At 43.8% G+C, this 23,146-nt stretch overlaps 4 protein-coding genes across 6 annotated transcripts; 1 reads left to right on the top strand and 3 right to left on the bottom strand.

Moving 5' to 3' along the window:
- Window positions 1-223: 223 nt before the first annotated feature.
- nxpe3 (neurexophilin and PC-esterase domain family, member 3) lies at window positions 224-12,973 on the bottom strand. 2 transcript variants are annotated; one of them, XR_009956974.1, is made up of 11 exons: window positions 12,709-12,973; window positions 11,508-11,558; window positions 11,029-11,173; window positions 10,780-10,915; window positions 10,555-10,695; window positions 9,989-10,240; window positions 8,841-9,891; window positions 7,701-8,602; window positions 7,024-7,132; window positions 5,225-6,931; window positions 3,168-3,305 (listed from the first exon to the last, which is right to left on the bottom strand). XR_009956974.1 is itself a non-coding variant. In XM_037489325.2 (6 exons), the coding sequence occupies exons 2-6, from the start codon at window positions 3,269-3,271 to the stop codon at window positions 557-559; spliced, it is 1,752 nt and encodes a 583-aa protein (XP_037345222.2). In that variant the 5' UTR covers window positions 3,272-3,338; window positions 5,225-5,588; the 3' UTR covers window positions 224-556. The 2 variants fall into 2 exon arrangements, 1 of the variants encoding a protein (XP_037345222.2); XM_037489325.2 differs by lacking the exons at window positions 7,024-7,132; window positions 7,701-8,602; window positions 8,841-9,891; ... (4 more) ...; window positions 11,508-11,558; window positions 12,709-12,973 and adding exons at window positions 224-1,098; window positions 1,188-1,406; window positions 1,518-1,588; window positions 1,810-2,585 and having other exon boundaries at window positions 3,128-3,338; window positions 5,225-5,588.
- Window positions 12,974-14,386: 1,413 nt separating this feature from the next.
- On the bottom strand, window positions 14,387-16,399 carry mitd1 (MIT, microtubule interacting and transport, domain containing 1). 2 transcript variants are annotated; one of them, XM_037489320.2, is made up of 7 exons: window positions 16,080-16,399; window positions 15,887-15,991; window positions 15,583-15,719; window positions 15,253-15,303; window positions 15,010-15,122; window positions 14,831-14,891; window positions 14,387-14,748 (listed from the first exon to the last, which is right to left on the bottom strand). In XM_037489320.2, the coding sequence occupies exons 1-7, from the start codon at window positions 16,222-16,224 to the stop codon at window positions 14,653-14,655; spliced, it is 708 nt and encodes a 235-aa protein (XP_037345217.2). In that variant the 5' UTR covers window positions 16,225-16,399; the 3' UTR covers window positions 14,387-14,652. The 2 variants fall into 2 exon arrangements, with proteins under 2 accessions (XP_037345217.2, XP_037345216.2); XM_037489319.2 differs by having other exon boundaries at window positions 15,217-15,303; window positions 16,080-16,398.
- A 167-nt stretch (window positions 16,400-16,566) lies between these two features.
- Window positions 16,567-19,471, top strand: mrpl30 (mitochondrial ribosomal protein L30). The gene is made up of 5 exons (XM_037489322.2): window positions 16,567-16,891; window positions 17,369-17,455; window positions 17,600-17,746; window positions 17,994-18,067; window positions 18,246-19,471. The coding sequence occupies exons 1-5, from the start codon at window positions 16,850-16,852 to the stop codon at window positions 18,376-18,378; spliced, it is 483 nt and encodes a 160-aa protein (XP_037345219.1). The 5' UTR covers window positions 16,567-16,849; the 3' UTR covers window positions 18,379-19,471.
- A 32-nt stretch (window positions 19,472-19,503) lies between these two features.
- txndc9 (thioredoxin domain containing 9) lies at window positions 19,504-23,086 on the bottom strand. Its single transcript, XM_037489321.2, has 5 exons — window positions 22,992-23,086; window positions 21,828-22,034; window positions 21,108-21,226; window positions 20,324-20,578; window positions 19,504-20,210 (listed from the first exon to the last, which is right to left on the bottom strand). The coding sequence occupies exons 2-5, from the start codon at window positions 21,999-22,001 to the stop codon at window positions 20,090-20,092; spliced, it is 669 nt and encodes a 222-aa protein (XP_037345218.1). The 5' UTR covers window positions 22,002-22,034; window positions 22,992-23,086; the 3' UTR covers window positions 19,504-20,089.
- Window positions 23,087-23,146: the final 60 nt, after the last annotated feature.

Below are 23,146 nucleotides of genomic sequence, written 5' to 3'. Positions count from 1 at the left end.
TACGCAGACCAGCCCTTCTGGCACCAACAATCATGCCACGTTCAAAGTCACTCAAATCACCTTTCTTCCCCATACTGATGCTCGGTTTGAACTGCAGGAGATTGTCTTGACAATGTCTACATGCCTAAATGCACTGAGTTGCCGCCATGTGATTGGCTGCTTAGAAATTAAGTGTTAACGAGCAGTTGGACAGGTGTACCTAATAAAGTGGCCGGTGAGTGTATGTTTGAATTCAAGCTCCGACCTTGAAAGACTACGGACTTCAAACTAGGGAAACTTGTGCACACACAAACAGGACACTTAGAAAAGGTAACAAAAGCAGATGGGACGCAACAATCACCGTGCCATCACAAGTCTTTAACGTTATAAAAACGAAACATATATATTTTATTTTTATATATACACATATATAAAGAAATTAATTAATTAATATAACCAACAAGCCAACAGAGATCCTAAGTCAGGCAAGTTACTCAGTGAAGCATTTAAAGGTGTGCAGCTTTTTTCTGGATAACGGATTGTCCCTCTCCCTCGACATCAGTCGGCTCCTCCGCTTCTACGGGCAAACGTGGGACAAAAGCATGTCGATCATGTTCTTGACGATGACCTTTGGTGGATGGAGAGCGTGAGGAAGGTGGTGCGCCAGGCTCATTTGCCAGGCGTCCACCAGCAGCACGTTCAGTCCCTTGAACATGGACCTGAGCACCTCGTCCAGCTGCAGGGAGTACCAGTCGCTGTTGAACAGGCTCACCTCTTGGTCCAGGGCTTGAAGGTTTCCCGAGCGGATCACAATGATGGTCCCCGGCGCTCGGTCCAGAAGTCTCAGCAGCGCGCGCCTGATGTGACGCAGCCGCCGTATGTACACATCCACCGGGAAAGTGCTGAAGTGCGCCCAGATGCTGAGGACCACGACGGTGTCGGGGCCCCCGGAGAGGCCGTCCAGCTCGTTGGAGACGTAGCGCAGCTCGCTGGACAGCACGGTGGAGAAGCGGATGGGCGGGCCGTGGCAGCGGTACCTCAACAGAATGTTATGGGTGCTGTCCACCGCCATGAAAGGCCCGACGTTTTTAGGACTGTGCAGGTTGAACTCCTTCAATCCTGAGCAATTAAGACGGAATGAATTGAAGTCACGGTGAGCGCGAAAGACACAAGCGCAGAGTGTTCAGAACTAAAAGACAGTATCTCACCTGGTACTAAAGCAATGAGGTACTCGAACCACTGCCTGACGGTGGAGTCTCCGTACATGTTGATCACCTTGTCCTTCAAACACTCAGTGACGTCAGATAAGTCATTGAACTGCCGCATCGTCACGTCGCCCAATGGCCTCCACGAGTCATTGTAGAAATATCCAGACGGCGCCAGCTTACCGGGCTGTGGGTTCATGCTGTGGTTTTCCACCTCTACTTCTGATACACAGCAAGAGAAATGTAGCAGACAAAAGGGAACGGACTGAATCGATGAAGCATGCCACACACCATAAACGCACTGCACGCGTCACTCTGCAGGTGCAGCCTTACCTTTGCTGGGCGGCAGCACGTTGATTCTGTCGGGTCCCGAGGCGTGCACATGAACTTTAATGTTTACACCGCTGAGACAAAAGAGATGGAATGAATCCGTGTTTAAGGTCAATAGCAAGGGCCGAGTCCGATGATGTTCTGTATCAACAACAAATCATTCACCAAGTGTATCATGCGTCATAGTAGACAAAAATGCCACCCGGTGCTACCTGTGCTGACAGTAAGCTACGCCTGACCCGGCCTTTACTACAACACAAATCCATCTGGTATCACGACCTGTAAAAGTACAAACCTCTGGAAGAGCAATGCTTCTTTGTTGGTGATGAGGTGCTTCAGGTAGCCTCCTTTGGCGTGGTTGATTCTGGTGTCACAGCTGAGCAGCTTAGGCTTGTAGCAGTACCAGGGCTCCCCTGTGTGAAGGTCTGTGTAGTTGCACACGGGATGTTGGTCGGAGGGCAGGCACATGTTGCACACGGTCGTCTCAGACAGGAAGCCCAGGCGGAACAGACTCTTGAAAAACACTCGATCTGGTCGTTCCTCCCTCAACCGCCGCAGGACTGAAACTGCCTCGCTGGAGTGCACCAAGGTGACCTCGACCTGTGCCGACCCCGCCCAGGGGAGCTGGAACATGGCCGAATAAAATCCGTTCCTGTGGTCCACCACTTTGCCCGCTACACCCGCCCTGAGCTCCGGAGAGTGCAGTCGGGCCAAAAGGAAATCCCCGCCGTAGTGCTTGGGACGACCCTGGAAGTCGTGCATTTGGACGAGGGCCTCCAGCTCGTCGCCCACATGCCACTCCATCCGTCCCCTATTGGGGAGGATGGCGAACAGGCTGTGCACCGGGTCGCTGGTCTGGCGCAGGGCGGGCGTTGCAGAGCCGGGCCGCGGCCCGGGCCAGGCGATGGAGTCCAACAGGTAGCGCTCTTCCAATTCATCTTCAGGAAAGGGTTTCTGGCCCAGGTGAGCACAGAAGGTTCGGTTGCGATGAAAAGTGGGGAGATCCACAAAGGCTGACTGGATCCTGCTCTGGAGCTGATAGAGGTCGGAGATAGTGTGGCAGTTCCAGTTCTGAAGATAAAGGGAGGTGTGTTAGGAGGTGCTGCAAGACGTGGGACCATTGACATATTAACCTTGTGGGAAATGTTAATAAATTGCATAGAAATTGAGATATGTGTTTTGCTATGTGTTTTGTGAGATCAAACACATTTGGACCTTTGACAACTAAATTCTAATCAGCTCATCCCTTGAGTGCAAGTGGACGTCTGTGAAATGTGAAGTTCCTGCTAAGGGTTCCTGAGATATTGTGTTCACAACCTGGGGCTAAATAGTATTGCATGTTTAAACCCAACCACATCCGGGTTTAGCTCTTTAACAGCGGACATATTGGTGAATATCATCCTGTGATGAAAATGACTTAACAACATCAGATCGTATCCATATTGCAAAGAAAGGTTCTGTAACTGTCCTTGTAAGCAACATTCTTATCCAAACAATACACAACAAGCTGTTAGCAGATAAAAAGGTGAATTACAACAAGCTGTTGAATGACAGGTACATCAGTTTCACTTAAAATGTAATCGAGAAAACCCCATGTGTCAATCACTGCTCACCTCCACAGTGTAGATGTTGCAGAGCAGGAAGATGAGGCCAGACACGGCTAAGAAGAGGAAGATAAAAGCATATGTGGACAGATATCGGCACACGTTGGCCTTCTGCATCCCATGATCCGGCTCCGTTACACTCAATGTAGTCATAACTGCAACGATGGCGTCATTTCATCAGCAGGAACTGACGGGAGGAACAGAAGGTCGGCGTGTGATGCTGATGGAGGAAACAAGATTCACATTGTGGTGTCTGTTTTGGTGTTATTCTGCTGTTTAAACAAGTGTACAGTTCGGCAGTTTATTCTTAATTCCCTTGATGCAGACACACAAACACTCACGTTATCAAAAGGTAAAATCTTCGCTATTTCCTATTTGCAATGCACAGCCACATCATTCCCTCTTTAAATTTTCTTCGCCCAGAGCAACAACAATCCATCTTGAGAAACCTTGACGGCTCCTCTCGATCAGCTGCTCCCATCATGTGAGCATGCCGCCGCTCCAACGCGCATCAGATGGGATTCATTCCCCCCCCCCCGTACTCATGTTAGATAACTGCCCATGCAGGCGTACACACACAAACACACTAACCTATTACGTCGATAGATGGACACACTGGAGCGCGAGACTTACCGCCCTGGTAACTATCCATCTATATAGGCGCGGGAGGGCTGGAGTTAATCCAATCTAACATGGGGCGGGACATGGGAGGTACGGTCCGGACGGGTCCCCAGTCGATCGCAGGGCTGGGGTCCCCGCATACGTCAGTTCCGCTGCGACTCGGCTGCGACTCGCCCGGCTCCTCCGAACGCGGTCGAGGGACGCAGGAGCCGATTTGGAGGACACATGATCGGATCTATCCTTTGCGGCCCATAATATCCCAGCATGCAGTGCGGGCCGAGGAGGATTTAGTTTATTCAGGATGGAGGCGTGAGTAAAGGGGGGGGGGAGGGAGCATCTTGCATCTGCCACTCGTCTCTTAGCAAAGAGGTGTCATGGCTACAGGTGCCAGCCTGGCGATGATACGCCCCCCTTTCTTGCAAATTGAATATCACAGGTGCTGCTCATAGCTACGCTCCTTCAATGGCTGTGCTACAGGCTGCGAAGCATTGCATCTTAAATACAACCATAAGCAGAGTAGTGTTGTTGTTATTGTGCAAATTAAAGAATTGAATTAGTGAAATAAATGAATTACATTTTTCTTTGAGTTTGTGTGTGTGATATATATGACGATACCCCCTGTTAAAATATGTTCATTATGTCCTCAGTTGTAATAATAATGCAATGCAGTACCGTTCTGTATTAAGCTTAAGCCACAAGGGGGCGCTAAAGTGGACGCGTTTGCATTACTGTTTTGTTTGTCCCAAGTGTTTTGCCGTTTCTTCTATAAGAGGGTAAAGAAGGCTGTCTGACCGTGAGACCAGGGTTTGAAATGACTTAGGACTCTTGGGGGGTCCCCTAAAATGTTACTATAAAAAATACTGAAGACTACCTTGCTACACTATATACTGCAGGCAAAATTATATTGACATATTTTGAAGGTGAGATAATGGTCTTGGGATGTTTTTCATGGTTTGGGCTAGTCCCAGTATTGTAGTGGTGTCTGGAGAAGTGGATTGGCTATAATCAAAACAGGTAACCCTCTAATTCTGGACCAACAAAGTTACAGCACCTTATATAAATCCCTGACATGACAAAGTGGATAACAGGTCATTCTTTCCTTAAGCAAGGAAGTTAACTAAGTTACCTAAATCCAGCAGGTGTCCTCATTATGGCAGCACCATGCACCTTCAAAGAGTTGGATCAAATACAAATGGCATTTCTCATCCCTTATGTTAATGGGATTTGTAAAAGCCGCTGGATTGAATAATAATGATGTCTATAAAGACTGTACCTACATTAGATGGTTTACTTTGTTTTAAAGTAGTCAATCTATAACCTGAACTAAAATCTTTAGGGACACGTTTAAAAAAGCAAGAAACGTTGACAAACGCACTCTTCTAATCATCTAAGTTAATGCAACTTTTGATATAGGAACACCAACTCCAAATATTTTAGTATAATACGCAATTATTATGGAGATATAAACATAATCGAAGCACTTACGGGATTTTCATGAGGGTTCTTTAGATTTCACTCTTTGTGAGGCTTCGATTTTGCCGCGTTCAATGACCTACGTGTCTGTGCCACAGACTGTACTGTTTACTCCGGAGGACCACGACAACAACCTGTGACGCTATTAGCTGCTCAATCGCGCTAGGAAATAAAGTAATTTTTTGTTATAAATATAAAACGTCACTTATGACCTATAATTACACAATCACTTTTAATGTTAAAAATATTTTTCGGGGACCCCCCAAAATCTAAAAATAAATTCTTATGGGGGGTCCCCAATGGCTTATCCGCGAGTCTCACAGAAGCCTCGAGGCTTGCAGCAGTCCAGCTGCAGTCAGAACACAGAGGAGACATACGCCACGTCCAGATTGACAGTCACGCGCGCATGCGCAAAGCCGCCGCTGATTCTGCAGCGTCTTTCCTCGTTAAGGAATTGGCCACACTGGTTCCATAAAGAGAGAATTTTGTTCCGTGTATGTACGTGTAGCTCCGTGTACCCTTTATCGTCCCTTTTACCGCAAAAAAACAGAAAACGAAAACACTCGTTTCTCGTTTCTAATCCAAAACGGTAAACCGGAAGTGGGCATTCGTTTTCTCGTTCTTCGTTTAGAACCAAAAAACGAGACCAACTGACAACTTTTTGGGCCGTGGATACGGTGCATGTAGTTTCCACATTGTATTTTTGTATGCAACCAAAGAACGTAGTATTGGCAGTGTGAGTTCAATGCATGCTCAGGTTTAAAAACAAACACACATTTTAAAAGTACAAGATAAGATAAAATAAGATAATCCTTTATTAGTCCCCTAGCGTAGAAATTCATAGGATTACAGCGGCAAAGGTGGTAAAAGTATCATTTAAAACCCAATCATTTCAAGCAAGAGGCCCAGCGATGGTCCCTATTCACAGTTGTGGCCTGCCACGATGATCTACAGGCTGTGATAGTGAGTAGGCCCAAGTGGACATCCCATGATATACTGGTGCATTAATGACAGGTTAATGCTCAGGGAAAAGCTGGGTCAATATGTTGCTGCATTTATTTAAATCTTGACCCACACTCTCCAGATAAAGTCTTTAAGATATGCTACAATTATATTAGGGGTTACTCCGTATTCCCTCTGAGTTGCCTCAATGCAACTAGTTAAAATGGTTTGAATACTTTAATTTTGTTATTCAATAGTTCTCCCCTACAGTTTCAGAAAAAAAACGCACTTGACAATCAACACAAACTATCCTCAGCAGTGACATGCTGAATCACATGACACATTACTCAGAAATAGCATTTAGTGCTTGTGGTGAAAAAGGATGATATTAAACTTGAACGTTAATATATACTCTCGGACTGTCTCTCAAATTTAACAACTGAATGAAATTCATCACACAATCGTAGCAGCCAAAATAGAGTTTCCACTGCATCTTTATGAAAGACTCAACAACACAATTTGTCTGCCGGTCTGATCATACTGTTGCATCCACAGAACCGTCTCTCTGTCTGTTTTCCCCTCAGTCCATGGACTTATCGCTCCAGGCCATTGACTTCCTTTTTGCCAGTTCCATCCAGGACGGCTGTCCACTGTCAGTCGCGGACTGAAACGCTGATGGCCTTGTAGGTGACGATGAGGGCGATGAAGATGGCGCCGCATTTTTCCGCAGCCATTTGTCCTCTCTGGGTCTCTCTGGAACTTTGGTGGGACCTGACTCTAAAAGAGAAAATTGTTGTCACGTTGGTGGACATGCAGATACTGAAAACTAAATGAAAAAGTTCAGTTTCAATAAATGTGTGTCAGCAGACCTGCAAGTTTTACCCCTTGTCGCCCTACTGGTTTTATGTCTTTATTTAGGGGCTTGGCTGGGGATTCACCTGATGTCTGCTCCTCTATTTGAACTTTCTTCGAGTCGACCTGAAAAAAATCCATGAGTTAGATCCTCTGTTCTGGATAACTACAGCAAAATGAGTTAAAGAAAAATTCTAGTGAAATTCTATATTTAATTGTCACCAAATCTAATAAAACATTCCAAAACCAACAAGGATTTGCTACTAAGTGTCTGCATAGCCAAAGCCTGAGACAAATATTTCCTATACACCATAGAAATCCATTTGGGTCCAAGAAGACCCAAGGCTGCTTCCCAGATTGCATTATGTCCAATTGGTTCTACCTCATTTTCTCTCCACATGCTTTTTCCCTGCGTAAAAACCAGACAAAAACATCTGAATATCTAATCAAATCCTCACAAGTCCACCCTGAGTCAATTAATAAACCTTCATAAAACATTGTTTTGATTTTAAGTTGATCACTTTACAGTCTGGATGTTTCAAAGTGTTGAAAGACAAGAGTATTGCGCTTCTTTTTTTAACTTAATATGGAATTGGTTGAGAATAAGAATATAGAATATCCCCAGCCTTATCCTTGAATAGATACATATAGTGGAATGGGGTACTAAAGACAGTCACAAAGAAGTACCACAAACCCCCTTGATTCCAGGTGGAGTGGTCCACTCTGCACGTTTCTCCTTTTCGCCTGCTGACCCGGCCCAAACTGCCCGCCTTCCTGACAGGGACTCATCGTCTTTTTCCTGCATGGAGGCGTCTCTTTCCCCGCTTCCCGAGGCAGTAACGGATGGATGAGATGAAGCAGATGATGCGGTCGAATACGAGATGGTTGAAGGAAGCTGGCTGGCGGTGTGAACACCACGGCTGCATCGGGGCTGTTGCTGCTGGCCCGAGGAAAGGTAAAACTGTGCAAGAGACTGTGTCCCCGCCTCTTGTGCGGCCTGAGATGAGGTCTCTGGTGTTGCACAAGAGTGCAAGGGAGACTGGCTTGTCCATGGATTGCTCTGCACAGACTGTGCAGGAAACGCAGGTTCACCGGTTGGTTTCAACGTTTGCGGCTCCCTGGACTGAAGGGGAGGAGTCTTCTGCTGCACTGCCGGCGCCGGAGACGGTTTGACGGCCTTCGTTTGACTTCCACTCGGCACCGTTTCTGCTTTGACGGCATCAGTCCGGGATTGATTTGCGCCCTCTATTGTTGTCGTGCTTTGTTGCAGTTTTACAGTTTGTGTCTGTTCTTGCCCTCCTGTGGGCGTCTCTGTCTGCACTTGTGCTTGTGGTCGAGCTGCTGTCTGCACACCTGTAAAATCTCTCGGAAATCTATTAGTGAAAAGCTGCTGCAGAGTTCTGGTCTTTTCCATTGCTATGCTCATCCAGGACACCTCAGACGAGGTCGTTTGGGGGGCAGGCTGCAACTCCTGGACAGATGATTCTTTTTTGAGGTTTGAGGAGGCGGTTTGGACTTCGGTTGCCATGGTGTGAGGGTTGTCGGTGGGCAGCTTGTTATGCTTGACTGGAAGGGAGTAGCCAGATGGAATTGAATCTAAGGAGTGACACAGTTCAGTTAGACACACTTCACAGGGCTGTTAAAGTTAACCTAAGGGGTATTTTGAAGGACAAAGGTCCCCTGTCATGAGTACAAATCTTATCACTCCAGAGTGGTTACTGCATATTATAGTGTGCATTTAACTCTATAGGGAATGGAAAAGGGGAAGGAAAAAAGACAATTGTTTTGAATATAATAATGAACTTGAGATAAAGCGTAATAAATGAAGACTCACCTTTTGATTCAAGATCTCCTATTTCCGGTCTTTTCAGTTGGTCACATTGCTCCTCGCACACCGGCAGCTTAGCGCGATGGTTCGGAGAGGAATCCGACCGCAATCGCATCGACCGAGATGTGGAGCGCAGTTTGACGCCAAACGCTGGCTTTCCTTCGTTCTCCTCGACCTCCTGAGCTTCTACTGCCTCCTCCACCACCACCACCTGGTTGCTCTCCAGCTGCTCCGCCCTCGCGGCGCTGGTATCTGTGGTCACATTTTGAGATGGTGTGACTGGTTCCCCGTGTTTGGGGCTGTCCTTCCTGTCCCATGCTGCTGAGATTTTATGTGGCGCTGCCGCTTGTCTAAGTCTTCCCACAGCAAAGGGGCCCCCTCTTAATTCTTCCATTTCCCTCGTGCTTGGAGATTGTTGATCTTCTGCCTTTTGTCTGGCTTCAACAAAACTGCCTGATCGGGGTCTTTCTGCATCCCGGTTTTTGGCAGCCGTCATTGAAATATGGAAGGACCCGGATCCTGGGGCGGGTCTCGTTAGTCCCCTCGTGCTTTCCTTCTCACCTTGAACATGCTGGTGAACGGGTGACGACCCAAAGTTAGAGGAGAGCTGGTCGCACAAGGTGACAGCCATTCCAACCTTGTTTGGGGGTTTTCTCTTGTCAAGGGACATTGCTTGTACCTCTGAATCCCTGTCTTTGTTGTCTTTTAGTTCTGACGGTATAACGGAGGAGGGTGGCCGGTCACTTGGCCTTACAACGGCTGGTCGGTGGGGCTTGACTCTGAGTATCTGGGAGGGTGCAGAGGACACTTTACCAGGAAGACCTTGGTCCTGTTCGGAAACAGTTTGGATGGATAATTTGGATGGTTCCTCTGAGATAATTGGTGCCACCTCTGGGGGTTTTGATGGAAGATGCTGAGATTTAACCATAACAGCCTCTCCTTGTTCTTTTTCCAATATGAGCTCCTCTTCAGTCCAAACCTGCTGTTCTTCTTCTCTCGCAGATGCAGGGCAGTTGATGTTGTTTAGGGTGTGTACGTCAGGCTCATTGGAGTAATTCTGCGGAAAAAAGAGATATAAACAACGTAAGGGAAGTGGATTAAGCATTTTCTTTGTCTTCTCAAACAATGTACAAGGTAAAGAAATGTTCATTCACTGCAGTGGGTGTTTTCTTGGGCCTGGCTCTCTGGTTTTTGGGCCTGACAGACATCCGGTGGCGTGCAGCAGAAGTGTCCAGGCAGGGGGTGAATTGGACTGGAGAGTTGAAGTCTGTCAGCTCAACAGCAGTGGAGGAGGAATTTGAGGAGACAGAAGGGGGCAATGGATGGGATGGAGACAGGGGCACAGACTTGATAGGTGCAGGGTTGGGGAGGGGCGAGAGTGGACGAGACGGCGCCTTGGACCTGGCCTGAAAAGAAAGGGAAATCACAACGTAGAGCCTCAAAATCCCATTTAGAGGAATTCCCTTCTGGCATGTGTGTTGGGTTTGCATATCTACAGACAAGGAACATAAATCCACCAAAGGGAAGCAGGCATAGGCAAGATATTTCCTTGAATGTTCTAAAAACCTGCTGCTCACTGTGTGACATTTGGATGAAGTGAAGTGAAAGTAAAGAGGAGAGTCTGATAGTTAAATCCGCTAAACTTTTACCCTAACCTTAAACAGTCCTAATCAGTGCACTGATCAGATAAACAGATAACTGAGCATCAGTAACTAATCACCTTGCTGAGGGCTTCTGGGATCTCAGAGAGGCCGTGGGCAGGACCCTCGTCCTCAGAGCGGCTTCCCAGATCCTCGGCACGTCTGGCTGGCAGTACCAGAGGCGGCGGCCCCAAATGCATCTTCTGCTGCTGGAGCTTCATCTGTGACACCAGAGGCACAGCTGATTATAAAACAACTATCAAAACCTCACTTCCCAACAATATGGCGAGAAGAAAAAGCTATACCTGCAGGGCTTTTATTTTGCCATGGACGTTTTCCTGAGATAAGACCTTAGCTGGCTCGGCGTCTGTCAGGACCTGATCAGCCAGAAAGATGCTGTCTGCGGACAATGCCCTCGATCCCATCATCCCCTGGGAGCACCTTTGGCAGTAGGAGTGTAGGAACAGAAGATGGGGTGAAGGCATTGGACTAGAAATCAGAAAGCTTTACAGTAGCATTTCAGTTGTCATTTACGAGATCATGAAAACACTCACGCCAAATCTTCCTCGGATCCGGGTCCTTTTTCTGCAGTGATATCACTGGCTGACTGGCTGAGTTTGGCATCTCCCTCTTCAACGCCTCTCTTACTCCTCCCGAAGAGACGATTTTTCAGAGATTTCAGTTTGAACTTTTTACGTCCTGATAGAGATGGAGATAGAGACAGATCCAGGTCACAGCAGCTCTCTCTCTCACACACACACACACACACACACACACACACACACACACACACACACACACACACACACACACACACACACACACACACACACACACACACACACACACACACACACACACACACAGACAGACAGACAGACAGACAGAACCCTCTCAGCTGTCTTTCATTGTTTCCTAAGATGTCATTGACAATAAAACAATTATTTAGGTTAGTGTCCTTCATTCTGATCGCTCCTTTTTGTCAAAGACTTGCTTCCTCTGGGCACTAAAACGACGTGACAGATAATCTCACCTGGAATGTCATCGGTGCTTCCTTCTGTATCTCCAGAGAAAGACTCCATCGCTATGGAAACAGATAATGAGAAGCGTCTTTGACTACAGAAACCTCTGGCATACACTTTTAAGAGGCAGTTGTCACATGCTCGAGAGCGTCGAGCGGTTTGTCCTCTGTCCTCTGGCAGGAGCCAACATGCACTTAACACACTTGTGCAATAGCCTGAAGATGTGACTCAGGACCTGAGGTTCAAAGTTTTATTGGTATTATCAGGGTCAGTGCAAACCTGTACTGAAGCTAGGCAGGGCACTCAGAGGAAACTCTGCCAACAATATATAATCACAGCGGCTTTCACCAGAGGAAACGCAGTGTCATCAAGAAAGCACACACCATGAGGGCAACAGTGAAGGTGTTGGTATTTCAAAGAGGACACGTGCTCTAATAGATGTATTTATCATGCTGGGACAAAGCAGTACACATCATATTTCTTGAACAGAGCAGAAGGCAAACACTTGCTCTCCGACAGGTTTTACTTATGCAACACTCTTTGTGACAAAGACCCAAGTTGTGTTGATGTGTGACCGGGTGCAAGATTCAGTGCGAGGTGCTTGTTTCCAATGTTCCACGGACTTCACTCTGTGCCCTGCGGCTCAAATGGACTATTTGAGGTATACGGTGTTCTGTGAAACCTACTGTTCTCAGCTGCGTTGCCGAGGAGCCCTGAAAGAGAGTAGGATCCTATATGGCATGTGTGCTGATAAGACAAGATGTGGCTGGTTATGGATAAACATGCAAAGTCCACACTGCACCTCTGATATCGCCCAGCCTGCTGTCAAAATAGGCGCACATCCTGTTAATAAGCTGGGACACTCCAAAGAAGTTGCTTGTGACTTACACGGCATCAACATTTGAACGTCTTGCCCCTGGCTGCAGGTTTCCCACCACAACGAAACTTGAGTATTCATGAATCAGTTTTTTAAACAGATGATAATCCAGTGGATTATTAACATGGCACAGATCCTTGTTGGATTCCACAGCACAATAATCCACAACAACAGCTTAATCACAACCTTCCCATGCCAGGAACTACATTTACAGGGAAAGTACCTCTCAATCTCAATATTAATACACACACACACACACACACACACACACACACACACACACACACACACACACACAGTCTAACACCTTATTGTGCAGAAATAAGGAACTTTACCCAACGTGTAACAGCAGCACAGCTGCTCCTCGTCCCCTTTCTCGTCCTCCTCTCAGGGCAGAGTTGTCCGGTCACAGCTGGGTCACTCTCCTAATGTTTAAACCGCAGGCTTTCATCGTCCACATCTGAATACGGAGGGAGATGCAGAGGGAGGGGAACCAGGGAAGTGGAAAGAAAATGAAAAACAGGCAGGGAGAAAGAGTGACAGAGGACACTCCATGACAGGGTAAGCAAATGTGGATACAGAAAAAGAGACACAAGTGAAAGAGAGAGAGAGAGAGAGAGAGAGAGGGGGGGGGGGGGGGGGGGCTGGGGAGGAGTTACTCCATTACATTAATGGCACACTGTGGCCCTCTGCGCTAAGCTGCTTATAAAACACTAACCTGATTTTAGGCCCAGAAATGAGAGTAGAGGGGAAAAAATAATAAAGCTCTGGTTGAAAAGAGGACAGCCACACAAGAGCTAAGGCTAGCTGGACTGTTGACGCTTTACATCGGGTCGCTTACAGCCCAGGTAGATCAAATAGAAGGTGTATATGTATATGTGTGTCCATTATAAATAAAAAAGGAAAAAACAGGCAGGATTAGCCATTTAGATAATCCAAATGTACCAGACATGCTAAAATTATCTTTGAGAGCATAATTTGGAAATGAATGTCCACTCGTCACTAACGAAGTAACTTTGCATACATCAAATAATACCTTTGTAGTATTTTTCAACTATATCTACACCGGGAACTGTCTGATGAAGAAAAAAAAGCTATTCAGAGATATGAGCACCATGTAGGTCACTGGGCTACAATCAGTATGAGGGAGGAAGCCGGAAGAGGAAAGCCAACCTTCGTGTGCGGCCAAGCAGCTTCTGTGATGAGGATCCTCATCACACAAATCCTTATCTCTTTCACCAGCAAATAAACCCAGCCGGTGACATCTGGATCACAGGAAACCAACCGCTTGTTAATAGACCACAGCGGCATAGGAGTCTGATTGGGAATTAGGTTTTTTTCAGGGATTTTTTGTTTGTGATCCACACATAAGGGACCATATGCCATTAGATTTTATTTAAATACAGCTGATGGGGTGTCCTATGTGAAAGCTATCTGCACATGCTGCACATTAACAGCTTCAACTGCTTGATTCACTGCAGCCTTTGGTCATCTCTGCTCTTAACACAAAGGTAGTGATGTTTGTTGCATTAATAGTCGTCTCTGCTTCTTGTGGTTTCCTGATGGATTATAATTTCTTTCCCTCTGGGCCTGTGCATATCCAGATTAAGGCCGATGGATAATCCGATGATGCCGCTATTTGAACACATGTGGGTTTCCATTCATTCAAACCGGCAACAGTTTGCAATAAGAAATTGACGAAATGTCAAATATTTGGAAATATTTGTCAAACTGAAATCTGAAACACTAAGATATTGTAGCACTTGAATTGTACTTATAATACATTATAAAACGGCTTATTTTTGATGAAATTCTTGTTTTTTGTTCTTCTGAGTTTGTATCTCTACGGTTGAAATGTACTTATTGTACATTATATGTTTATTTAAGGTCTACAGGATGTGAGAGAAGTTGTTTAGATGAAACTAGTGAACACTAGTAGCCACTATGCAAAAGATGATTTAATGACATACCAACATTTTAAGTGTATAAGCTCATCATGGTCAAAATCAAAGAATAAAACAAAGACATTTTATGGTAATATAAAAGCACCTAATTTATTTTCCTAAAAGCATACGAAAAGTTATCATTGTAAAATTAAAATGAAAAAATGCATAAGAAAGGACAAAAAAAGACCAGTGTGTTATCAATGTGACCAAAAGCATTTTTTAAAACCTGATAAGAATTACTCAGTTGAAGTTGATTACATGTGTGTGTATGTAAAGGCAAATAGCAAAAAGATGTGTCTGTGCGGTGAAAAATGAATTCAAGCATTATGAATCTCATAGTGTTTTAGTGTGTTTGGTGTGAAAAATGTCTATGCTGGTTTCATGGCACTGCCTGAGGTCATAGTCACAATATCCAACAGAGAACCGACCCTGGAAGATAAGAAACGACACACATTCAGCACTGCAGTTCGGACAAAGGCAGCGATAGAAAAAGATGAGTACTACGACTCACCTTAGGTCTCTTGAAGTAATCCAGCCCTCTTCCTATCTTTATGATCCAACCATTGTCAAACCTAAAAAATAAAAATGTTCTTTTGAAAATAAAACCAAAAATATCAAAATAAGATACCACCGTACGGAGTTGCTCTATGGGCCACATGTTGCTCATTCATATATCAGTATTAGCTGTACCTGATCTCCCTGTCATGTATTGTGGAGGAGTACTGCAGATCCAGATTCACTCCCTGAGCAGTCAGACTTTCTTTCAGCTCGGCCAGAGCGCTGCTCTGCTGACTGCTGTTTGCCTGCAGGATGGGACGCATTGCAGTAAAACAACAGCACCAAACTGACGGCTATGCAATCAACACATAGTGCGACCTTGTTAGTTGAACTACATACTTCATCCTGGGAAGTAAGGAGATGGATCTTTTTCACCTTGCAGGACGGTGTCAGCAGCATCTCACAGAACCGCAGGAAGTTGTACAACTGTAGTGAAGAGAATGAGGAATCAGTATGGATCAGTTTTATATTGAAACTACATTTCAGAGACCTTGGACATGAATAAATAGAGTGCTTTGTGTACAGCAAAATGTTACTTTTTTCAAATTCAACATTAAGGATTCAAATCTTCAAATAACATATTCAATTAATTTGTATTACCCAGTTCTACAGTGGCAATTGTGCTTTCAATAACAATATTGATAATGAATGAATCAGTAGATAGAAAAGATATAATATAAAACAATGTGAAAAAAGACTTCTCACCTGGTGCGTGTGCCGTATGTAAGGGTCTTGTACCCAGACTTCTGTGAGCAAACTGCTCATGTACGGCTTGAACAGAACCGGGTAGCTGTAACCAGTGGCATCATCCTCTATTCGAATCTGCTCATGATATTTCCCATCTGACCGGTGAGGGAGCACAGAGAGGTTAGAGGAGGCACAGACACAAACCCCTTTGCTTGTCTTAAATATACAATTTGAATATTCCTATCTAAATGTCTGTTTAGAGCAGTAAATGCCGGTTGTCCACTTTCTATGGTATTAAGCCTTCAGTAGTTGTATCCATTACCTTCTTTCATCTGGTTCACGTGGACTTTAATTTGCTCTGCTCTGTCCATGTAGCCCTTTATCTTCTCCCTGTAGTGGCCTCTTTTGGACTCATCTTTCACAGTGGCTGCCGAGAGACGTAAACAACCAAACACATTATGGTTTGTGTCTTCCTGTTCGTGTGGCCTCTGCCGTGTATTTGTTCACACCCTAACCTTTCATCACGTCCATAAGCAGCTGGATGCCCTCCTGGTAGCAGACCAGAGACTCCTGGACCCGGCCGCCGTGGTCCAGCTCCACTGCCCGCTTCAGGACGGAGATGGCGGACGTCTCCATCCCCGCCACATGGTTTTGTGTCATTATTCTGTCTATTCTCCAGGTTCTAGAAAACCGACAAAGAAGTCATGATTGTCTACTATCTGAAAAAAAGCCTCAAAGAAGTTGTGCCAGCTTCCTACTTGACAGCCACACGGGGTGCGCCACAAAAATAATTCCGGCAGAAACAGAGCGGTAGAACCCATCATGGAGTATTGGTCCACGACGGGGGTTGTTTTTGAAAGAAACCAAAAGAATAATGCGAGGTTTTAAAAATACATTTGATTATATAGAAATCACATTCAACCCATAGTACAATCTGAAACATCGTCCAAAAATTGTTGGAACAATTTCTGTGGGAATATTTGTCGTGTCGGTGACATTTCAATGTTACTCCCTAACGCTTCCGGTGTAGCGACACGGGGAGACGACGCTGCCGTGATTCTAATGTTTGTTTGTTTTCAGTTTTTAGGCTAAAATGATGCTAAGGTTAATCATATTCGTGTAAATTTGGGGAATATTATGTTAATGTAATTGCGTTCGTGTTCGTGTTCATAACGCCTCTTATTGGGCAGCAGCGGGGCTGTACGTCAACTTTAACCTTGGCGTGCATGACTGTAACGTAAGGTTTTTTTTGTGTTTGGTGATTATACCGAATAAGTAATACAACATGTCAGGTGTCTGTCGCGGTTTGAGCGCTCTCCCAGTCAAGGTAAGAACATCACACGATATTTTTGACGTTTCAAGCGGTTCAGTGCGGATTCATGTAACGTGTTCTGCATTCCGCACCCTTCAAAGCCAATACTACGAAGGTATGATGTATTTAAAAGTGAGAAATCCGTTTCTTTGTCTCTAATTGTGTGATATTACAAGACGAGTCTTCTAAACCGTTGCTATGCTCAAAGTTGCACATTTAGCTATTTTATGATTAATTGAGCACTTCCCAAAGAGCATTCGACTGAAAATACAGGTACATATGATCAGACCGTTTGGGAGAAAGAATCACGTATAGCTAATTGTTTCAGGAGACACTACTCCTAAATTGTAGGGTCTCTCTAAATGTTCTAAACGTATTCTTTCAAATCCCTTTAACTTTTTGAGATACTATATTTGTGGGTTCCCATACCAGAAAAGAAATCAGCCTATGCTAGTATACATCTCATCGCTTACGGTTTGTGTGTGTTTGCAGATCTTGGCAGAAGCGTCACTTTTTTCACCCTGCCCACGGTTTGTTCCAGCACGCAGCCGGTTCACCAAAGCAAGAATCCCAAAAGAGGTAAGCATCTTAAAACCGTGCCCAGGGGAGAAAAGGCCCCTAACAAACTAATCCAGACCTGGTGGTGATAATGATGCTGCTTTATTGGGCTCTTCTAAATGATTAAGTTGGCAATGTTCAAAGGTCCCGTGTCCTTCTTCACAGCTGTTTGAGGAGAGATCAAAAGAACATGAGAAATATGGGGGGGATCCAGACCAACCTCATAAACTGCACATCGTGACGCGAGTCAAAAGTGTGATGCGAAGACCGTATTGGGAGAAAGAAATTGTGAAACACCTTGGGCTTGGAAAGGTAAGACAGCTTCGTCTTGTTCTCTTAAAAAACAACAACAAAGAAAGCTCTTTTATTTAGATAAATGGGGCAGTCTGAAGGGATGATCTCCAAAAATATTAGCTGTGCTCTTACCCCTTCGAGCTGATACAGCATCTGTCTACTATAAAGGCATGAAGAGCATTATTAAAAAATGTATTGAAGAAAATAAGCAATTTCTAACTTGTAACACTAAGATGTTATTCTGTTGTCTTTGTCATGTATTTAGGCACACACACCTGTAATTCACAAAAATACACCTGCAGTCAATAGCCAACTGAAGTTTGTCAAGCACCTCGTCAGGTAAGATTAATGTGAGGCGTCTGCCTAAAACTATAAACCTCAAGTTTCTGCTAATTAAAGAATGCAGCCAAAGCAAACCTTGTGATGGAACAGATGCAGAGGTTTTTATAAATACTTAATGAAGTTACTTGTGGGGTCATTTCAAGAGACTGTCCCTCTTATCGTCTCATTAATTAAGGATCCAGCCGCTGAAGACACCCTCTGGACTCCCTGCCGAGCAGGACATGGGTGACACCTACATCAACAGCAAAGGAGAGTTGATAGTCCGTCGCCTCCTCCATCCTGTAGAGCCCAAGGCCATTGAACCGTAGCGCCACATTCATTCATATTAATTACAATTCAAGTTGATCATACGTGCAATTAAAATCCTTCTGCTCCATAACTCCCTGTTTTGGTTTAAATACAGAAAACTTATTTGTTATTTGTCTTGAATGGGTTCTGAAAACAAATTAGACTCCTAAAACTTAGACCTCCATAGGAATGTAGATTGCTATTCCTACACAGCTGCTTATTGTATAGACTTAAAAGAACCCCCCGGAGGTTTAGAGGTTTCTATTGGGAGGGGTACCTGCATGTCATTGGGACAGTGGGAGGAAACCAGAGGATCTGGAGAAAACCAGCTAGTCAAGATGGTAGTGCGATGGTGGTGCATGGAGTAGTGTGATGCGCTCGGAGCTGCAAGGTTGGTGCAACACGGCTGCTCCATGTCCCATGTCGAAGTGTCCCTGAGCAAGACACCTAACCCCAAATTGCTCCCCAGGCAAAATGTAACGCATGGGTTATAATGCAATGTAAGTCGCTTTGGATAAAAGTGTCAGCTAAATGACATGTAATGTAATGATTTGGTGCTGTAAGTTGCCGCATGTGGGCGGTCTGTGAATTTAAATCTGCCTCATTGACCTTTTACTTCTGTTTAAAGTTAATTCATATTATCTCCATTTGTGCTGGGCTGTATTCAGAATAATTGTTTTACAAAAAAGGGGTCTGAACAGGAAATGGAGTTGGGTTGCATTGAGGAAATATTTGGTACTGCTATCATCCACGTCACCGACTAGAACGCAATATGCTGGATTCTATACAAAAAAGGACAACAATTTAGCAATTCATTTTATTACGTCAAACTTAAGTAAATATTATGTAAAAATATATATACCTGTGGTGGTAATCAAAAGTATTTCATGCTCGTTTGTGATAAGGTATTTATTCCGAACTAACAAAGGAAAATTAAACATAAGTACAGAGCAATTCATGGCCAAATTCAGCTGAAAAGGGTAAGTTGACAAAGCTTATTGGTGTCGAGAAATGCTTGACTACACATTAGAGACGTCCATGTTGTCCAATTATGACGACCTTGCACAAAGGAATGCACGCTTAAAATCTGTTCCGGCTGTAAAAACACAGACCTGGCGAAAAAAACGACACGCTTCAAAATAAAATAACAGGATGAATTTTTTTTGTGTTTTATTATAATTTTTATTTTCCCATGCAATGGCCTGCAACCCACCAGTTGAGAATCACTGCTCTAGCTCATGGTCACAAACAATTCATCAAACAAGCCTAAATTTAAAAAAAAGAATAATGGGATGGTACAGTGTTATGAAAAAGTTTGGGCACCTCTGATAATTTGCTCAATTGAATATGATAGCCCACTATCTCAACTCCATAACAAAAGAACACTTTCTGTAAATCCTATAAACTTCATTTCACTTCTTAAATATCACTGTTTGTCTGCTATATGATTTATTTAATTGAAATTGCTGTTCCGAACAACCAATGAAACATAAAGGAAAATCTTAAATGATCAGGGGTGCCCAATCTTTTTCATACCACTGTATATCACTTTTATCAATACAGCTAATCGGTTCTTTTGTTATGCTATTCCAATGCCAACAACAAAAGTAAATTTGAGAACATTCCAAAAGTGAATTTTTGGAGTTGAGATAGTGGGCTTATTTTTTTGTAGTATTTTTTTTGTTAAAGTGGTAGCCCGAAATTAAAATCACACAAATATATAGCTGCACTTCAGTCATCTCCAGAATCAGAATCTGAGTCATAAGTTCCCCCTCTGATGGTTTTCTTCTCCACTTTTGTGAACTTTGTGCCGGATCTCTGTCCCATTGTAGGAGGTTCCATCAGGTTACCACTAGAACAGAAAAGAAAAGATGTTAAAAATGCGATGTTTTCATCGCTTCACTGTTGCAATCCTACAGCAATGATGCCTAAAAAGTGCCGGTGGGAGTCCACTGCAAGTCTCACCTGTAGTTGATAACATCTGCACAGCCAAGTCTCCATTCAAGCATCTCTGTAGGAAACTCGTCAGTGTTTCCCAGGTCAGAGAATCCAACCACGTAGTCCTTCGTCTTTCCGTCTAAAAGCAAAGCCAGCGTGGGAATAACCTTGATCCGCAGCCTATCCGTCAGAAAGGGGGCCTTCTCCACATCCAGTTTGATGAATTTGGTCTCAACGTGCTTCTTTGCCAAGATGGCCAAGTGTTTGTCAAGGATCTTACATCTACATGTAGGGGACAGAAGGACAAGTTCAGCGATAAAATGACATGGTGCTCTAGTTTCATGGAATTTGAAGCAGTTTTCTGGAGGTACTTCACTGTCTCCTGGGTGTCAAATGTATTATTAAAAGTGGCCAGATTTCATGCAGCAACTTAAGATGTACATTGCTGATTTATTATTTGGAACATAATGGTTTGTGCATGTGCACCACCACGGTAAAAGAGTCATTATCCGGTGCCCCAAATGCAGGACCAAAGCTGACGAGTTTGACTCACTTTCAGCCGTACAAGCAATACTCAGCTGTTTGCTACAAGGGCAACAGAGAGCATTGAAATGAAAGTAAGAAAGAAATGCATACTTCCCATTTTAGAAGCAGCATCTAGTGAATGTTTTGCATTTTCAACTAACCAAAAGGGTTAATCATTTCTGTCGATATAAACAAATATCACAGATTTGCCTCATGGAGCTTTTCACATACTTCACCCTCCTACACCTGTGTCTGTCACTACCATAAATAAATACAATGTAATTACCTGAAGGTGGAATTTTTGTAGAAGTGGCAGACGACATTCTTGCTTTCCTTGACCTCGCTGAAAAAGTCTTTCTCACTCGCGATTTCCCTGTACTCTCCGTGGCCTTTAGTCAACCACTCCTAAAAAGAATAGAACTTGGGTGAGTAGCAGAACAATGAAGCTGGTTACTATATTCATGAACAATGAAGCCATGTCTTATTGTTGGCTGATCCGGGATGGGTGGATCAACTATTTTCACAATAAAGTTCCACTTTTACTCCTGATGTATAGACAAGTCAAGACTTCCAAACAACCCGCAGCTTCTGACAATGGTTTTTATATGAAATTAAAATACTTTTACTAAACTATTCACTACAGAAATGGTTTTAATTTATAGGTGTCTGCGGTTATTTAGACTAAAAGGATTTCCGCTGAGGTGCCACTGTAATAACGTGGCAGATGAAAAAAAATGATTTAGTTAGTTTAGAGTCTACAAAACTCCCAAAATCCTCAGACCACTTCAATAAAGTTACATCATTCTGAATCATGTTGTCACATGGTAAAAACAAATATGTATCACTCTCAATAGGCCAACATATTGAATTATACAGAATATAAAAAAAGCTTTATTATAATTTCCAGAGGTCTCTGATATAAATGTCACCTTTGATGTAATTACATTACCTAAAAGGATGATTAACACAGACTATAAAAACATTTCAAGGAAAACAACCCACACACCTGCTTTTGTTTCTGAGCTTTTTTAAGTGCCTCTAATCGCTTCTCCTTCAGTCTGTCCAAATCATCTTCATCCATTTCATTCAGTTTGCTCAAATGTGCATCCACCTTCTCCTCCACCAGCTTGGCCGATTGCTCCAAAACCATTGATAAGATGTCCATTGTTTGGTTGGCCATGGTTACCTGCTACAAGTGAAACTTTCTCTGGATCTGAGAGGGTTAAGGACACAAAATGTAAACCAAAAAAAGACATCAGTTGAGATACAAATATCCCTGTGAAAAGGGGAAACTGTACACTCAGTAGCCAGTTCATTAGGTTCTGTTCACTCTGCTGAAACTAATGCTGATCAGCATTAAATCCTCCTGTATAATGTTAAGCTTTGGTTTACTTCTTAAAGGCGTACTGGTCAAATATAATCCATTTGGAAAGATCCATTTTGGAGTAAGTAGTTTGCAATGATGTGAATGATATTGTGTCACACTAATATATGTTTCGAATAGGCTATTGATTATAGACGGGTTGGGCAAATGTCCATCATGTATGGAGTGTCTATTTCTGGGTTGGTGCATTCATTTAAGATGCAACTAGGTGTACTTCATTCATTGGGAATGCATGGTTGGCAACAACACCAACATTGACCATACGCATCTACTCGAGGCTGCTGTGAACATCACTAGTGTGAATTGATGTTAATTTAACTTTACGTGTTTTTGTCAGCCCGAAAGCTGTCTAACTGAACAGCGCAGTAACGGTGGACACAAAGCCTTGGTGACATTATGGCACACCTTCTTTTAGCCGGTTGTTGGTTAGCATTAGCCTAGCTGCGTAAACGTATTTGACTATGTTAGTCTAATTCTCTGTCCGACACATTAAAGATTGATTTTCATTCAGTTATATAACGCCAGTCAACGTGGGTAATGTAAATAGCTTACGGGGTAATTTTTGCAAGCAAGCATCGAAAAATGTGGCCAGACAATACTAACGTTGCATTAGCCTGCTAAGCTAGCTGACGTTTGCTAACGTTATGTGAGTGCGATGGACGTCACATAAGAGTTGCTCGCTCACAAAGACAAGCACGTGACTCATGCGTGAGATCATAAACTTGAATAACGTGTTATATTAAAGTTAGATATGGTAATTTAAGATCAGAAACAGAATATTCTTACCGGATAGAACACGCAGACACTTCAGTTGTTGCGCGAAAAGCAATAACAGTTTTAACGGATGTTACGTCACTGCAGGCCTATTCTGACGTCGAACCACATCCGGGTACTTCTTAAATGAACGTTGAGCATTTTTTCGACTTTTAGTTGCAAAAATA

This window comes from Pungitius pungitius, chromosome 10, assembly GCF_949316345.1.
Source record: "Pungitius pungitius chromosome 10, fPunPun2.1, whole genome shotgun sequence".
Lineage (NCBI taxonomy): Eukaryota > Metazoa > Chordata > Actinopteri > Perciformes > Gasterosteidae > Pungitius > Pungitius pungitius.
Note: the sequence above shows the minus strand (reverse complement) of the source record. Positions and strands in the feature narration are given on the sequence as shown.

What these genes read in the sequence shown, in the direction of transcription:
- nxpe3 (XM_037489325.2), bottom strand. Translation starts at nt 3,271, where the DNA reads ATGACTACATTGAGTGTAACGGAGCCGGATCATGGGATGCAGAAGGCC. An exon ending in GCAACATCTACACTGTGGAG is followed by an intron (nt 2,586 to 3,127) that starts GTGAGCAGTGAT and finishes CTTTATCTTCAG; the next exon opens with AACTGGAACTGCCACACTAT. An exon ending in CGTGCTGCCGCCCAGCAAAG is followed by an intron (nt 1,407 to 1,517) that starts GTAAGGCTGCAC and finishes GCTGTGTATCAG; the next exon opens with AAGTAGAGGTGGAAAACCAC.
- mitd1 (XM_037489319.2), bottom strand. Translation starts at nt 16,224, where the DNA reads ATGACACAAAACCATGTGGCGGGGATGGAGACGTCCGCCATCTCCGTC. An exon ending in GCTTATGGACGTGATGAAAG is followed by an intron (nt 15,992 to 16,079) that starts GTTAGGGTGTGA and finishes GTCTCTCGGCAG; the next exon opens with CCACTGTGAAAGATGAGTCC. An exon ending in CGTGAACCAGATGAAAGAAG is followed by an intron (nt 15,720 to 15,886) that starts GTAATGGATACA and finishes CTCACCGGTCAG; the next exon opens with ATGGGAAATATCATGAGCAG.
- mrpl30 (XM_037489322.2), top strand. Translation starts at nt 16,850, where the DNA reads ATGTCAGGTGTCTGTCGCGGTTTGAGCGCTCTCCCAGTCAAG. An exon ending in AACACCTTGGGCTTGGAAAG is followed by an intron (nt 17,747 to 17,993) that starts GTAAGACAGCTT and finishes TCATGTATTTAG; the next exon opens with GCACACACACCTGTAATTCA. An exon ending in TTTGTCAAGCACCTCGTCAG is followed by an intron (nt 18,068 to 18,245) that starts GTAAGATTAATG and finishes TCATTAATTAAG; the next exon opens with GATCCAGCCGCTGAAGACAC.
- txndc9 (XM_037489321.2), bottom strand. Translation starts at nt 22,001, where the DNA reads ATGGCCAACCAAACAATGGACATCTTATCAATGGTTTTGGAGCAATCG. An exon ending in TACAAAAATTCCACCTTCAG is followed by an intron (nt 20,579 to 21,107) that starts GTAATTACATTG and finishes CCCTACATGTAG; the next exon opens with ATGTAAGATCCTTGACAAAC. An exon ending in GCAGATGTTATCAACTACAG is followed by an intron (nt 20,211 to 20,323) that starts GTGAGACTTGCA and finishes TTTCTGTTCTAG; the next exon opens with TGGTAACCTGATGGAACCTC.